The 16562-nt window shown below is 39.9% G+C and overlaps 2 protein-coding genes across 5 annotated transcripts in view; one reads left to right on the forward strand and one right to left on the reverse strand.

Annotated features, from left to right (window-relative positions):
* The window catches only part of igl4v8 (immunoglobulin light 4 variable 8), a 43241-nt gene that overhangs the window by 20020 nt on the left and 6659 nt on the right, over window positions 1-16562 (forward strand). The window lies entirely within an intron of this gene.
* slc1a8b (solute carrier family 1 member 8b) lies at window positions 4447-13117 on the reverse strand. The gene is made up of 11 exons (XM_034858420.1): window positions 12748-13117; window positions 11423-11502; window positions 10672-10887; window positions 8923-8965; window positions 8595-8808; window positions 7222-7321; window positions 6411-6644; window positions 6085-6279; window positions 5861-5995; window positions 5429-5579; window positions 4447-4697 (listed from the first exon to the last, which is right to left on the reverse strand). Exons 1-11 carry the CDS (start codon window positions 12901-12903, stop codon window positions 4551-4553), a joined length of 1671 nt encoding a protein of 556 aa, XP_034714311.1. The 5' UTR covers window positions 12904-13117; the 3' UTR covers window positions 4447-4550.

The raw sequence follows: 16562 nt of genomic DNA on the forward strand, positions 1-16562 counted from the left end.
TTAGCAAATCTGCAGTGTTAATGAAAGATCCTCGGTTAAGCAAAAGCAGGCCGTTACAAAGTGTTTCTACTGGAGGCTTCTAAACGTCTGAGACAGGTTAACAATATACGGACCAATGTAAGTTGTTAGAGAAGAGATTATTTAACCTGTACACAGACTCTTGAAGGAAGTGTATAGTTTCATGAAGCACATTTGTCAAAAGTAACACAATTAGCATGTTGAAGCAATTCATTGGCACCTGGATACAGTTGTCTTTTCAAGCAGTTTTGAGTAGAATCAAAGGCTTATTTATTGACATCTGGCTCAGCAAATCTGCGTTTTGTTACCTGGCTTTTTGGGGAGGGCCATTTACAACATGACAAATAAGTATACATTGTTCACTACAAAATGTTGTCTTTTTGAGGCTTTGTTTACTTATGTCATCCATTTAGAAACAATAATTGGCTTGTCATAGCTCATCTTTTAATTGTGAGGAAGTCGGTAGATTGTCTTGTTGTCCAAGGTGGTTGACCGGTGGAACATTATCATTGGTGTCGTAATTGTTCTTTATTTATCTTGACCGCAAAATGAACAGAGGAACCACTTAAAAGAGTAACAAATATCAAGTCATTTTTGGCAACCGTACCTTTTTAGGATTCGCTTTTAGAAAACTGTTTTCCCCCGTGTAATAATTCCCTTTCACTTCCATAAATGCCCCTTGTTAATCCGTTGCCCCTCCAAAAAGATATTCACATCATAAGCTTCAGATTTGGGTCTTAAAAGTGCTTTTTGATTAAGTATTTTCACGTTATTTTTGTGTCACGATCCTTAACTTTTGTGCAATATTTTGTGACTTGCTTAAAGCAGGTAATAGAAATTTGTTGTAGTCTTGGACTGTCATCTTTTTTTTATGATTTCCTTTTTTCTACTGACGTTTTAGGTTACTGCTCAGTTTTTTTCTTTTTTTTAGCATTCTAGTTAGAATTGCATGAATGATTCAAATGAAATTGTTTTTGCGCAGTCAGAATAAGCTGCATTCAGCCTTAATTTATAAGTGGGAGTGGTGTATTTTACATCAGAGGAGGCGCAGATATTTATTTAATGATGTATGCGGTCATAATTGTTACTTATTGGAGTGTTTTTATGGATCATTTTTGAAAAACGTTTTTGTTTTTCTTGGTCTGAAGGACACTAAGGTGAACTCCGTTAAATGTCTTATAACATTTGATAATTTCAATAAAAACATGGTGGCGTTTCAGAACTGAAAATGTCTCTTTAGAAGCTTATTGTGATTTTGCTGTAAGTGATTTCATTGACTAATTCCAAATGTATAGACATGCATATGCACAGTTTCAATTTAGCATGTTCCTCAAATCTGCATTGTTGTAGGATGACTATATTTCCTATTTTACTCAGCATGCCAACAAGTAAAAGTAGAAATAAATTGAGGTAATACATCTTGTAATGCCAGTTGGGCTTCAGCTTATTACACGATAAAAGCCCAGTTATAACCTACTGAGACCAGATGAGGGAGACATGTCTGCGAATTTTCTCCATATTTACTGTAAAAGACACCACCACCATAAGCACTGGGTACGTTTTCTGCAGCACCTAAAGCGGCTGTGTGCATTTACTAGATACTTCATGTGGTATAAGTTAGAAAGGAGGCTGAACTGCCTTCACCTTAAAGCACCCATATTATGTCAATTTTCATGTTCATAATTTTATTTTGAGGTTGTACCAGAATAGGTTTACATGGTGTCATAGTAAAACAAAATCAATATTTTTGTGTCTACTGCACATTGCTGCAGATCCTCTTTTCACCCTCTTTAGGTCTGTTTTAACTACAGAGTGAGACAGCTTACTTCTATACAATCTTTGTTGGGAGTCACACATGCGCAGCAGCTAGGTAAGATCACATCAGTTAGATAACTCTTTCCGTACGTACACACCACCACCGACTTGACCTGCAAAAATGCTCTGGCCGCCTCGCCATGGATGCTTGTCAAAAAGTACGGGGAGGCTTTGACGCTGTGACAGCGTTCTTTGTACGACCGCAGCCTCGGCCAATACTTTGACACTAGACACCTTTTATAAATTACAAATATAATGACAGAAGTTGTATTGTTAATTGGTCGCAGCAGTGTCTGTAAGCAGTTAGCTCGCTCATTAGCCGCTAGCCGTAGCGGAGTGCAGGCAGAGCGAGCAGCCGCCAGACTAACCTAGTGATCCGTGCAGGACGTCACTGTGAGCGGACCGTCAGAGAAGATGTGGCTGGCAGGTAATGTTAACTGGTCCCTATGTACAAACAACGTTATATCATAAACGGTAGGTAACCTAGCAACAGTGATTATGAGCTTTTCCTCAGAATTAATGTTTTGGTAGGAACGAAAGTTTACATCGTATGTTTCTCCGGGATCAACCAGCGCAAAGGACGTCTATATTCTGATTGGCGGCTGGCGTTAGCCGCTGCTTGCCGCTGAACCGCGTCATGCCTCATTATCATTAAGTTGAAAGATGTCACTTTCACAAATTTAAATTGTATTTGCCCTTGTGAAGTAACTGCAGAACAGGGACATGGAAGTAGTTTTTTTGTATATTATGGGGAACTAGTGTGTGTTGTAGCAGTGATTTGCCACTGAGAACTAGCTTGCGTGCTAGGGCTAGCATGTGCTATAGTTAGCCACCTTGTCTCGGCTAGTGACGTAGAAAGCCGTGCAGATTTTGAACAGTTTACCCGGAGACTGAAGGCAGAGGACATTCAGAAACCTGTATCTCACTCAAAACAGCATGGATAGATTTTTTTTTCATAGTATGGGCACTTTAATAGAATACAATTTTAGACATGTTTCCATCACTAAAGTTATCAATAAGATAGCCCCAACAACTCTTTCAAATGTTTTGAGGGGAAAAGGGAGAATATAAATGTTTCTGTTTATTAACTAGTCTATCATAGACTAAGTACTGCATGGTGTACACAGAATGCATATCTGGCCCTATTAAAGTTTTTAAACACATTTTTGCAGAATGAAGAAACTCATTAACAGGACTTGTAGTACAGCAGATTTTTATTAGAAAAAATCAACACAAAATTCAAAGCACAGGTATAAAAAAAAATTGTCTTACTAGCATAATGTGAACATGTTTTTATTAAAGCTTCAGGAGGTAGAATTAAACAGAAAAAAGGCTAGAATTTGAATGAGAGTAGGACTTCTTCCTGCAATTCTCCCTCTCCCTGCTCTCATTTACCTGTTGCTGCGTCCTGCAGAGCAGCCCAGTGTCATGGCAGTTGGTGAAATGGTCACGTATGGTCACGTTAAACGACATTAACGTGTCCTGTACACTAATCAATAAATCAAAATAGCGTGACCATTTCACGAACTGGCATGAGGCCAGGTTGTATATAAACAGCCATAAGCTATGGTTAGCAGAAGACTAAACTACTGACTTGTCTACCGCGTTTATGTTTCCTCTCAGACCGGCTCTGGCGTGTCCTTGTACAGATGGCAGCAGTAGGCTTAGGCCTCTGGGACTCGTAGCCGGCGGCTGCTATCTAAACAAGGAGACACCCCAGGCTAAACATAGCAAACGAGCCGGTGTTCGTGCTAGGCTCAGGGCTAACCCCAGCAGACCAGCTCCCCAAACTGTTTTCACAGCAAATGTCTGCTCCCTGGACAATAAGCTGGAGTACTTTTTTACACAATTTGGTTCACAATAAAAGTCTCTTATCTAATAGATTAGCCTTGAATTAGCTGCCGCCCTGTGTCTTTTGCTGCCCTGAACAAAACCTTCGCTGAAGGAACGCGCATTTGCACTGGCAGAACAGTCAATTGGAACTCTCTCTCTCTCGCTCTCTCTGAAATGATTTGTGGTTGGCCAAAGTCTCCCGTCATGGGTAGATTTATTAAAGGCTGATTAGAGAGCCAGGAGGAGATTCCGAAGTCTAGTTTTCTCTCAGACCACTTGAATTAAAATATCCTAAAAGATTATTGTGGAGTATTTTGCCAAACAACGCAAAAATAAAGTGCCTCCCCCAGCTTTAATGTTGCTTTAATATCAATATGTTTTCACAAATGCTTTGTCTAACATAAAGGTTCACTTCAACAAAATAAATGTGCTCCTTGTAAATCAGGTTTTTCACGTTCTCAGAATTGTAGTCAACACTGAGATCATGTTAAGGCAACACAAAACCTTGATTAAACTTCATTAGGACGGGCCTACCGTGAATGTCTATGTGTCACAGCTGACTGATAAATGCTAATCTCCATCTAATGCATGTCATTGCAACGCATTGTCTGCAAGTGCGGTCTAAGATTTAGGTTACATGTGAAACTTGTGCATTCCTCACAGTCAAAAATTGAATGGAGGCATACTGTATGTCAAGTAATGAAGATCTTTGTTTTCGGCATGGCACAGTCGAAATCCATTTAAGCCGCTTGGTCTCATTTAGAACACAATTATATCCACACTGGATTAGTTGTGGCCTCAGATGACGGTCCCTTTGATCCAAAAAGGTGAATATATGTGCTGTAGAAGGCAGTATCCCTTGCTCTCTGTCCTGTAGAAGTGTCTCATACTTGGCAGAGGTTGTAGCATGCCACAGGTTTCTCCAGCACGTTGTCTCCATCCACCTCATACACATAATCGCAGCGGTGTGTGATCAGAGGAGCATCAGACATTGCCACACTCTGATTTCCAAAGGAGATCACTGTATCCCTCTGTAGGAAGAAGTCACCAACAGTACAGTTATCTAAAGGTAGTAAAAGTAGTAGAATAACATGAGTTTATAAAATGGCTGTGAAATTGAATAATGAGCTACGAACGATATTCCCTACAATTAGCAGAATGTAAATAATGTTTTCGCACAGGATGCTTTTCTCACTGATTTCAAGAAAATCATTTTATCACATATTTTCATGCACCAATTGGATATATAGCTAAAAGTTAAAAGTTGTTGTGTTGTCAGCACTTTTTTTGAATTATGACATTCCCATTATCCTCAGCTGTACTTTGTGCACTAATCTAAGGGAACATGGTGCGTTATTATGGAGCCCACTGCAGTTCTGGGCAAGACCCGCCCCATGAAGCAGCCTGATTGGTTGAAGTCAGGCATGACCTCAAGTAGTTAAGGTTAGGATAGCTGGCGGATCTTGCCTAGCACTGAAGTGGGTTCCATAATAACGCCAACATGGTAGACATTATTATACCTGTTAAGCATCAGCATGCTAGCTTTGTCATTGTGAGCATGATAAATGTTGACCTTAGGATTTACTGTAGTACATCCTCACAGAGCTAGCATGGATATAGACTCCCAAGTCTTGTTTTTGATAGTTGCTTAATATTTAATATCATAGAAAAATACCTAAGATTTTAAATCAGGTTTCCAGGGGCTTTAAATCATCACACATGCATGTGCACTTCAACCTGAACAAAAATAAATACTACTTACCCGATTGGGGCCACCTCCGTTTTCTGCATTAGAAGGGGTAGGAGTTGGACCGTTAGAGGCTGGTCTCTCAAAGTCCTTTTGACATAAATGAGCCATAATCCCAGCAGCTAAGGCATCACCAAGAACGTTGATCATCGTCCGGAACCGGTCACTGAAAATGAGAGGAGATAAATAATTCACACATTGCCCCAACAGCACCTTTAAAGCAACACTATGTAACTTTTTTTGCTTCCGTGCCCCCACAGGTTGGAAGCAGAATTGTCTCATTATGTCTCATTGAAACCACAGATCCCCTACCCGATCTGGGAAACTTGCATAGTGCCGTTATAGAAACAATTTTGTAAACATTATTTTAAGGTGCTAAAAGTTCTCTAGTGTTGCTTTAAGAACCACTTATTTTGTATTTAGAAGAATCATTTTTGTGGGACTTACAGAACCCAGTCGATGGCCACAATCAGTGAGATGTCAGCAGGCGGCAACCCCACAGAGGTCAGAACAATCACCATAGTAACCAGACCCGCCTGAGGTATCCCAGCTGCCCCAATGCTGGCTGCTGTGGCCGTTATACTGATGAGACAAGAATTGGGATGTTAGAGATGTAATATTAAAAAATGTAACTTACCATGGGAGGATAATGAGCTCAGTGTTTATCTCACCTAATAGTGACCAGCTGGCCGAAGTCCAATTCATACTCATTGACCTGAGCGATGAAGATGGCCGCCACCGCCTCGTACAGAGCAGTTCCATCCATGTTGATGGTAGCTCCCACTGGCAGCACAAAGCGAGCGATCTTCCTGTCCACTCCACAGTTCTCCAAGAGACACTTCATAGTGATGGGCAATGTGGCTGAGCTGCAGAGGGAGAGGGCAAGAGGAAATGGTCAAGTCAGGGTACATGAGCAGTACATATTGTTAAGATTTAAAATGAGAGAACCAAGACGCTGGGCTACATCTCCCAAAAATAATAAACGTTCTCTTCTTACCTGGATGATGTGGCCAGTGCAATGACAAGAGCCTGCAGCAGCCCTCTGATGTAGGTGAAGGGGTTTTTGCGAGTGAAGAAGAAGTAGAAGAGAGGCAGCAGGATGAGGCCATGCACAAACAAACCAGACAGGACCGTGATGAAGTACATGCCCAGCTTCTCTCCCAGGTGGGCCGGGTCGTGCATGTCCAGGATCTTCCCTGCCACCAGGAACACAATTCCAAAGGGGAAGTACCTGCATGAAGGCGAGAAGAGACATTTTTTTCACACACATTTTTTCAACACAACCTCAAGATTACATCACCCTGCAGTTCAACAGGAAGAATGTTTTTCTGAATTTGGTGTGGAAGCACTTGACGAGGTTTACGTTAACCCCATCCAGCACCTTTGGGATTAATTGTATTGCCGACTGTGTGCCTGTTCTGGCCTTTAATCAATCACTTAACATGTATTTATGAAACTCTTTACAGCACCCAGCAGGTATCCAAAGTGCTTTCAAGGACAAGCCTTATCCTTCAGCATTAGTGACCGCCCTTACAAATTATCTTGGGACCAAATAGGAGAAAATCCCTGTACTCAGGCTCCACAAACACAAAGGCTATTGAAGCAGCAGATTAATGTCTTTGGAAGGAGATGTTCAAAAATCACGTGTGTGTGTGTGTGTGTGTGTTGTGTTCAAGTGATTCGTCAGCTCCCATCAGAAGCAGTAAAGACACTTGACTCTCCCTGAGTTGCAATGTGAGAGTTATTTTTAGATATAATCTGACACAGTCATCTATTTCTGAAAAAAGTGTGTAAAAGTGCAATCTTACCACATGGCAGCGTTAATAATCTTCATGACGCACTCGTTGACGCACTGGCACACGTTTACTAATGGCGCCCCGCGTTCTCCCATCTTCCCCAGCAGCAGACCTGAGAACAGACGGTACATTTACATGTGAGTTTGTAAGAACGGTACCATTGTCTCACAAGTCACTCCTGATAAAGTGCTCATAATTACTTAAATAATCTTGTATGCATAAACATTTACTAATGATTAACAGATCAGATATTTGAGTCCCATCAGGACTCTTCATTCTAATCCCAACCGGTCGTCAGACACCGCCTACCGGGAGCCTGGGTCTGACCGAGGTTTCTGCCTAAAAGGAAGTTTTTCCTCGCCACTGTTGCACTGTTGCTTGCTCTGTAGGAAACTATCTTTAAAGTGTCTTGAGATAACTCTTGTTGTGATTTGATACTATAAATAAAATTAAATCTAAATTGAATTGAATCAGCTGTTTACCATGTCTGCAATTAACCTGGTAAGTAAGTCATTGACAGTGGTTAGTGGTGGAAAGTAAGTACATTTACTCCTGCACTGTACAATCCTAATCCCATTTGTGATTTAGCAGCAGAGTGCATTGTTAAATATAAGATTAACTGGTTCTCTATCTTTTGGGCTTGTTACCCCTTGCAAAAAAAAGTGTTGAGTTGGAACAGCCTTGTCAGGTTTTAAATATCTATGAATTGTTACCAGTTCCACCATTTCCCCAAACATAAATCTCAACAAAGGCCCAAAGAAGTAAAGTGATCCAATATTTCAAAAGAAAACCAAATATTACAAACACATAGCACAGATTTGTGTGGCAGAACTTAGTTTTTTCTTTTGCCCTACTCCATTAACCCTCATATGACCCCTTAGATTTATGTTGTGACCCTCTTGGGAGAACCCAACCCCTATGTTGGGATCCATCAGACTAAACTACCTAGCTACATAAACTCTATCACAACCAGCTGCAACAGTAAAATGCTGCTTACACTTTGATGCATCAGAAACAATCTAACTACATCATGTATTATATCAGTTACACTTACTTTTAAATCTTATCCTCTCATTACAAAATCTTGTTATCTCCAAAAAGGTTATAATTAAGTCAGATAATCTTTGTGAAGCACTTAAGAGCTTAAAAAGACAAAGTGTCATGTTGGATAAACACCAGGAGGATTTTTCACAACCTGGCAACCCAAACGTTAATTCTTATCTTGTACTTAATGTAATAAAAGGGATATTAAGCATTCTTTAACATTAAACAACTGTTAAACTCTGACCTATAAAAAAATAAAGGATTATACTGGTACTTCAATACATAATGCTTATGGCTTTGAGATGTTTCCCGTGATGTTCTGAGCTGTGCTTTTGTCTTACCCATTGTGGCGGAGAAGATGACAATCCCCAGTACGTTCATGCCCTTGCTGGTGCTGGGGACGATTTTATACTTGACGTCAGGAGCAGGGGTGATCTCCAGGAAGACTGGGTGGCCCAGTTGAGGGTTGTGGTAGTCGGGCATGATATACACATAGTTGGCCTGGGAGTCTTTTACATCAGCGTTCTGTATAATCGGGACCAGGTCTGTTCGGTACTGGAGTTGGATGACAGATCAACCACATTGGTCTGTTAAAATGTTAAATTCAATTAAATTAACGGACAGTATTTTACAATCCATTGCAAGTTTCCGTTTTTTTTGTCCACTCACCTGCTGAAAGGTTGCTTCAATCAGATTTGACGGGATCATGTTCCTATAAGAGACAATATACAGACAAATATTTCAGATTATATAATAATTTCTTTTGGTTAAAATGGATTTTAGAAAAACATTTTCTTTATATAAAACTAAGATTCAGGAACTGGTGTCAAATTGACAGTGTTAGTACTGGTATCACAATGTTTTGAATGATGCCCAGCCCTCCACCTGACCTTTGGTCTACAGCAACGGATACAAACAAGCTCCAGCTCACTAATAATAATCCTCCAGTAAGCCCGAGTGCACACACCAGACTGACGTCTTTGTTGTACAGTGCGTAAAATTGCACAAAGACCTTCCGAGAAAGTGCAGGCTTAACAGATCACAATTAAGTGTCTCCCTATTCTTAGCCAACCTGCCGTGTAAAAGTGACAATGTCGTGGAAGCACAGTTTTTTCTTCCCCGTTTTGAAATTCATTGCTGACAAATGGCCTGCTGACAAAAAGACCGCTAGATTCTGACTGTGTTTCACCTTTGTTAAAAAAGAACATTGAGATGTTCTGCCATTTCATTTGTGTCATCATATTTATGTGTTTTCAAAAACCACCTTTCCAGGAAGCTTTATCTGCTGAGAATTTTTATAATTTCAAACTTTCTATTATGAATTTGTGAGAGCTATAATGTGAACTTCCAGAATCAAACTGATTCCTCCAGATCATGTGATTAGGTAGCTTCCTGTTCCTGAGAAAAAACACGGGAAGCTCACAAGGGTGGAACTGGATCTGAACTGGATTTATTGGGTCTGTATTGGTTTTCTGCAGGTGGTAAAAGGGTATTACACAGCAAATCCTCACCATGAAATGCAACTTTAATCGTCTTCAACCATCAAAATAAGGGCATTTGGGTTGATTTTTTTATGTTTACCCTGCCAACAATGACTGCTTTTCCCAATGCCAAAAAGTATTTTAGCCTCACAGGGTCACTTTCATGGTTGTAAACTCTTGTTCATCATGTAAGGAAAGGAAGAATTATGTTGGATCATGTAAGAGGTTTAATGAAAACCAGCATGTACAGCTCTCTGATGCTCTGCAACAAATTTGACGAATATTGGCCACTAGGGGGCGCTGCAAATAAAAAAAGTTTATATCTCATGAACCGCTTCTCAGATTTATACAAAATTTGATGGGTGCCATCTAGGCCCACTCTTGGTGCTCTGATCCAAATAGGGTAAAGATTGGACAGTAGGAAGCGCTATAATCAAGGTTTATTGTTTTTGTCAAAACACTCAATGCATTCAAATGGGAAATTTGCAATTGCAAAATCTCTGCCACAATAAATCCTATCGATACCAAACCTGTGAAGGTTGTTTACCATCCCGCTCAGAGGCTCTGTACCAAATTTGGTAAAGATAGGCCCTTAGGGGGCGCTATAATCAACATAGAACATTTCCACAGGTCGCTTGGGACGACTTGCGCGGGGAGGCTTGGACCCCGTTGTAACTGATTGCAGTTCTAGTTAACATTGTCTTTGAAAGCACGTTAGCTTGCTGACATTAGCACTTAGTTCAAAGCATTGCTGTGTCTAATTGCAGCCTCACAGGGTCACTTTCATGGTTGTAAACTATTGTTCATCATGGACGGAAAGGAAGAATTATATTGGATCATGTAAGAGGTTTAATAAAGAGCAGCATGTACAGCTTGTAGGGACCATCATTATGTTTATATTGTCAAAGAGTGAGCGTTTGCGTTGGTGAATGTTTACCTGATGAGGTCCAGCAGAGCATCAGCGGAGGTCATAACAGGCCCTGAACTTGCATGGTGGCCTTCCTTCTCTGAGCCCGTCCCTGGGTGAATGATGAGCACCAGCACGATGCCGACGATGACGGCGATGAAGGTGGTCCACAGGTAGTAGGTGATGGTCAGGACTCCCAGCCGACCGCTTGCCCTCGTGTCCATGGCTGACAGGCCGGACATGAGACTGGGTGGGAAAACAGGCGCATTAACTCTGCTTTAAAACTGGGAAAAGCTTAGTTTTCAACTCATTTCAAAACAATGAAGAGTTGTATAATTATTAAACAATTTGAATTTTGAAAACAGATTTTCCCAGACCAGATTAAAAATCTTGTCTGAATGTAGCATTGCTTGTTGCCCATTAAACAACCAGAATGACCCAGGCCTTTCATATGTAAAGAAACATTCTCGCCCCCAAAAAATCCTTTTTTTGTGATTAGTTAGCCCCTGTAACCTTTGCAATCATAAACATATTACTTCTTTGAGAATGGAGCTTCAGATACATTTCTTATTACGTATATTGCTTAATAAAACAATCTGTGTATATAAAAGGAATTCCAGGTGAAATGACATGAATAAATTATAAAAAACATTCATGAGGAGTTTTATGTGGTTGATGCTGATGATAATCTAGTTGGAATAACATGAGGATTATAATTAGGTATATCAGAGGCCTTATTCATGAGAGAATTGCATTTCACCTGAGTGAAGACATTTCTTACCTGGAGGTGATGAGCGGCAGAATCAACATCTTTAACATCCTCATCAGCAGCTCTCCAGGGAAGGAGAAGTAGATCTTAGCCTGTGTGAGAGAGCAACACATGAAGCAAACCTTATTTTAGACAGTAAGGACCAAATTACTTTAGCTAACATTGAAATAAGTGATTTAGTTAAATCACTTTTTTATGTGCCTCATTTCTGTGTAACTCATGTGTTAATTAAACATATTAAAGACAATGTTGGCTACATTCCCAACCGGCAGGTAAAAGAACGGCTTTGCAAAGTCCCAGCAGGTGCACGTGTCCCTTTTTTGCCATTAGCTATTTGTGTTTTACAGATTGTTTCTTTGCTCAGCAGATTTCGATGCTATATGTGTTATTGGCTGCTGCCAGTTCACAGTGTTACATTGCTGAGCACACTGGACACTAATCATTGATTCATCCTCTGCCATAACACATAAGCTACCTGGTCCATTTAGAGCATTTTACATCACAGTAACATAATGTCAGTAGAACCCTTTAAACAGACATTTAAACATGTCTAAATGATTGGATGAATACTAGAGAAAAACTTGCTCATGAAATGAAAGCAAAAGACTTAACATTTTAAAGATCATCCTAATCATACAAATATTCTTTAAAGCGGCAATGGTTGTTTGGCCAAGAGCAGAAACAAGCTCTAAACACAACACTGACATCAACTATTGACTTTAAATGGCGAGCTGGCTAGCAAATAGTTGCCTATTTATTTACACATCCGGCATTCATTTGTTTGGCATTATGTTTCTGGCCATTGGATGAATATGCTCTGTTTTGGTCTCCAACAACTACTGAGGGAAACGTACGGTAGTTAAATGCTACACTATCTTCACTGGAAAGTTGTTAACTGTGTCTGTCTGATTTGGTGATGGTGCTAAGCAGGTAGAGTACTGTTGGTTTTCTAGAGCTTTTTTTGATGAGAATAGCAGAAAACGATGCTACACCCTTACAAGTGCTCAGATGATCCAGTGTTAATATAAAAATATTGATAATAGCATGCTTTAACTATTTCTACATTTCTTACACATTTGCTTCTCTGTTATGCTTGATTTTCTGCATTTCTCTGCTTCCACTCTCCCTATTACATAAGTGGCTTAACCACAGTGTCAGTGCATGGGAGAAGTGAGCAGACCAGACTTGGCTGTTACTTCCCATCCTGAATATTGAGTTGATTTGCACACTCTGTCAAATGTACCACCACGTTCTATTAAGGTGACACTGGATAATACAAATCTGTAAGATCCAAAGCCAGTCACATTGCCTCCCGTTACTTTTCTGTCCATCCATACCTGTGTCGAGAGGTTGAGGGACCTGAGGACAAATCCGAGCCCACAGCCCATCACCACAGCAAAAACGGAGAGTGTCAGCAGGCCGTTCCTCTTGCAGTAGTCCTTAATGTACGCCCTGGTTTTCAACGGCACTATATTCTTCAACCAATTCATCATAATTCAAGCTTGGTCTGTAAGCCAGCAGACCCCCCTCCCACCCCCCTGAGTGACTACAGATATCTAAATCTGAGTGAGTGTGGTCTATCAGTGTGTATCCCAATGGATCCGAGACGGAGGACAGCTAGTGGGTGTGATCAAGTGTGGGTCCTGTCTCTCACACTGAGGAGCTCACCCAGACTGAGACATAAAGTGTTGACTAACGGATTTCTGGTAAAGCGTTGCCTAAAAGGATTATCCCTGTCCCATGCTAACAGTGACTTCCACCCAGCCACTCAGGCTTATTAAAGTGGCTCTGCCCTCTTAGCACTCTCAGCACTGATTAGCTCTTCCATTCATATCTCATCATGAGTCATTACTACCCAGCTCTAAGTTTTCCCATTCTTGAAACAGCTGCTTGCTCTTTGATCTCTGTGACTTGCAACACATTTGATTTAATAACAAGTATATTGTATGTCCAGTCATGTTTTGGGTTGATCATCTGATTAGATGACACTTAATCACAAGATAAATTATTATGAAAGGTATTTTAAATAATGTATAAATCTAAAGTCTAAACATAAAACATTTGATTGTGTGATTAGTGGTTGTTGCGTTCTAGGACACAATAATGGTTAGGGGATAGAGTTGCATGTACGGAAAGGATTAGCAGAGCGCAGAGGTTAAAGGTGAGACACCAGAATCAGTCCTCAGTGTTTAAGACGTCCTGGCACTTGCTGTCCTCTGATTTTACCATGACATTGGCTGTGGCTGTGTCGTCTGTTCAGGGATCAGGGCGTGCACTGAGTCAGGACTTGACGTCAGGACTTGGCATTTTAATTGACATATAAAGCCTTCCTGGACATCGGAATGAGCCTTAGAGTAACTTAAACTGCAGACTGATGAGGAGAATGTTTTAGGACTCCACAATAAGACAAATGATCACTGGGCAGGAAAATACTGGGTTGGGTATCAGTTAGTTGTTACCAAGAAGTATGACATGCCATTGTTATTAGCTGCTCAAGTCTGTCTATGTCCATACTAGCATGTTGTTTGCATGACTTCTTAAGTAGTCTACCTACTTCTGCTGCAGTCAAAGAATCCATGCTGACCTGGGAATAGATCCAATGTTGACTCTCTCCTGTCCAACTGCCTACGTCACCCGTTCCAATCCAATAACATTTAATCCTTGTCTTGAAAAATGCACGCAGCAAGATTAAGGAATGGTACAAAAGGGACACGGCAGTTTAAAACATGTGTCTGTTTCTTTGTGCAAATCAATCCCCCAAATGACTCAACAAAAAAAAAAGTTTTAATGTTTGGAGAGGAAACTAAAGCTTTGTGTTGGACAGCAACAACTATGTTCAGCAGCTGGATGTGTGTGTGTGTGTGTGTGTGTGGATGTGTGCTTAATAACTGTCTTGTTGATGATTGGTGCTAATAAAGCTTTCACTGATGAATAACATGGGGAAATCTTTTATCTTTTTTTTATGAAGAGTAGTAAAAAATGTAATGGTTTCATATCTTCTACTGATAATCCTTTCTCTGTGAGATATCAAAAGCTTTGGATTAAACATGCGCATATTAAAGTTGTTCCTTTTTAAATCGGCAATGAGAGGGACATTGCATAGTAGTAAAGAAAAGTAACGAATACATTTTTTTATCATGATAAAACTTGGACAATAATGCAAACTTGATTTTTTAGCGAGGCAGAAATCATGAGTCAAATGTGTGATCAACCAACATTTGTCTCTTTAGCTAAATGTGAACAGAACATGATGTGGTGTCATTATATTTTTAAATGTGTTTGATTAAGTGATTAATGTAAATATGTAGTTTGTGCTCGGTGGGGTTACTGTCAGCTCTGTGTTCAGTGGTCTGTGTCAGAGTCTCTTCCTCTTCAGCAGCTGCAGTCGGTTCCTGCTGTAACAGCTCAGAGTCTCTGCAGGCTGACTGAGGGAGGTTTTTGTACGACGACAAATCACTGTGTGAACACTGGGCCACTGTGGTAACTCTGACAGTAATAAACTGCTGCATCTTCAGCCTTGACTCCACTGATGGTCATTGCAGCGTTCACTCCGTCTCCTCGGCCAGAGAATCTAGAAGAAAATGAACTTGTGGGATTTTGACCCAAGTAGATGACCAACTTGGGAGCTTCTCCAGATTTCTGCTGGTACCAGTGTACTCTACTATCTCCATCTGACCAAACATAAACTTTTGGGTTGGTTTCACAAGTCAGAGTGACTGCGGATCCAAGAGGAGATGTCACAACTGCAGGTTGAGTCACTGTCACTTGACTACTAGATCCTTAAAAAAACAAAAAAAACTGTACATTAGGTAATATTAGGATGTAGAATGGTTTTATCCATCACTTACTCTATGTATATGACTGGTGTTTGAAATCATTTCAAAAATAATTCTGACCTGTAAGACAGCAGCAGGCCAGCGTCCAGATGAGGATGGTGAGGAGAGTCATGGTGGTTGTGCTTTCTGCTGTGTTGACTGACAGATCTGAGTCCTGCAGTGTTGAACTCCCAGGACTATAAACCTTCTCAGTTCACTGGAGGATCAGCTGACCATGCAAAGCCTCCTCTCTATGGAAATGATTTCTCTGCTCTCAACAGACTGAAGGCAACGGGGGACACTACATCAGGAGGAATACTGCTTGGATTAACAATAGCTACGATTTTAATGGAATAGAAGTATATATTGATATTATAAGTGCAGTTGAGGATTTAATGATGAGTTTGTGTCCACTGTGGTTGGTATGAGATGTCTGTTTGTCTGCCTTTAAATTACTTACAGAGTTTACTGAAGATGAATAACATATTTAATTTCTGCTTGATATGAGTTTGGTAATTATTTTTATTTTAAATCATCAAATTTACTTTGTATCAACGGATATAAAAACTGTGACAACAGGAATTTGTTACAAGAAGACTGTAATCGTTTCTCTCTCAGGTGTAGAAAAGTAAAGCAAAATGTAATGTATGCTATTCATTTATATGATGATTTCAACCCATATCATTAAATTAAACTTTGTAAATTCAATGAAGTATAATGTATTCTTTGTTACATGAAAAAGCAGAGAGTTTTCCGTGGATAGAGCTTGTTCCCAGTGCAGGAGGTTTTTGTACGGCCACTTCATGAGTTTGTATCACTGTGGTGGACTTTTGGTGGAGGAACCAAACTCACCGTTGACTGTAAGTACCACAGATTATTTATTTTATACAACGTACAGCAGATATAACTTTTTATCAAATATTGAAAACAACTGTTATTAAGTTCAGTGGTTGTGTGTTGTTGGTTTTTATTATTTTTTGACCTGAGGCTGATCTCAACAATCTGAGACAAATCTTTGCAGAAATCAATGTTAATTAAGTATTGTATCCTTGGATAACAAACTTTAACAACACCGAACAAAACCTGCTATTCTATTTGAAAAAATAAAATGTGTTATTTTCATTAACTACATTTTAATGTAGAATTTGCTGAATTGATATTTTTTTATAAATATAACCACAATTGTAAATATTTTTATATGTGTAATTTTTTTTTTTAAATACTTGAAGATTTAAAATCTGATGTAGAATCCTAATACGAATAGGATTTGATCAGTAAATGCAGTTTATCTTTGTGTTCACGGTTCATTCATTCGACATGTAGTGGAAAGGAAGTGA

Source organism: Etheostoma cragini, chromosome 20 (genome assembly GCF_013103735.1).
Source record: "Etheostoma cragini isolate CJK2018 chromosome 20, CSU_Ecrag_1.0, whole genome shotgun sequence".
In the NCBI taxonomy this organism is placed as follows: Eukaryota; Metazoa; Chordata; class Actinopteri; order Perciformes; family Percidae; genus Etheostoma; species Etheostoma cragini.

Bases quoted from the DNA above. Each gene is read 5' to 3' on its own strand.
- slc1a8b (XM_034858420.1), bottom strand. From the start codon at position 12,903: ATGATGAATTGGTTGAAGAATATAGTGCCGTTGAAAACCAGGGCGTAC. The intron at 7,322-8,594 runs GTAAGACAAAAG...GTCTGTTCTCAG, and splicing joins CATCTTCTCCGCCACAATGG to GTCTGCTGCTGGGGAAGATG. The intron at 5,580-5,860 runs GTAAGTCCCACA...TCTCATTTTCAG, and splicing joins GTGGCCATCGACTGGGTTCT to TGACCGGTTCCGGACGATGA.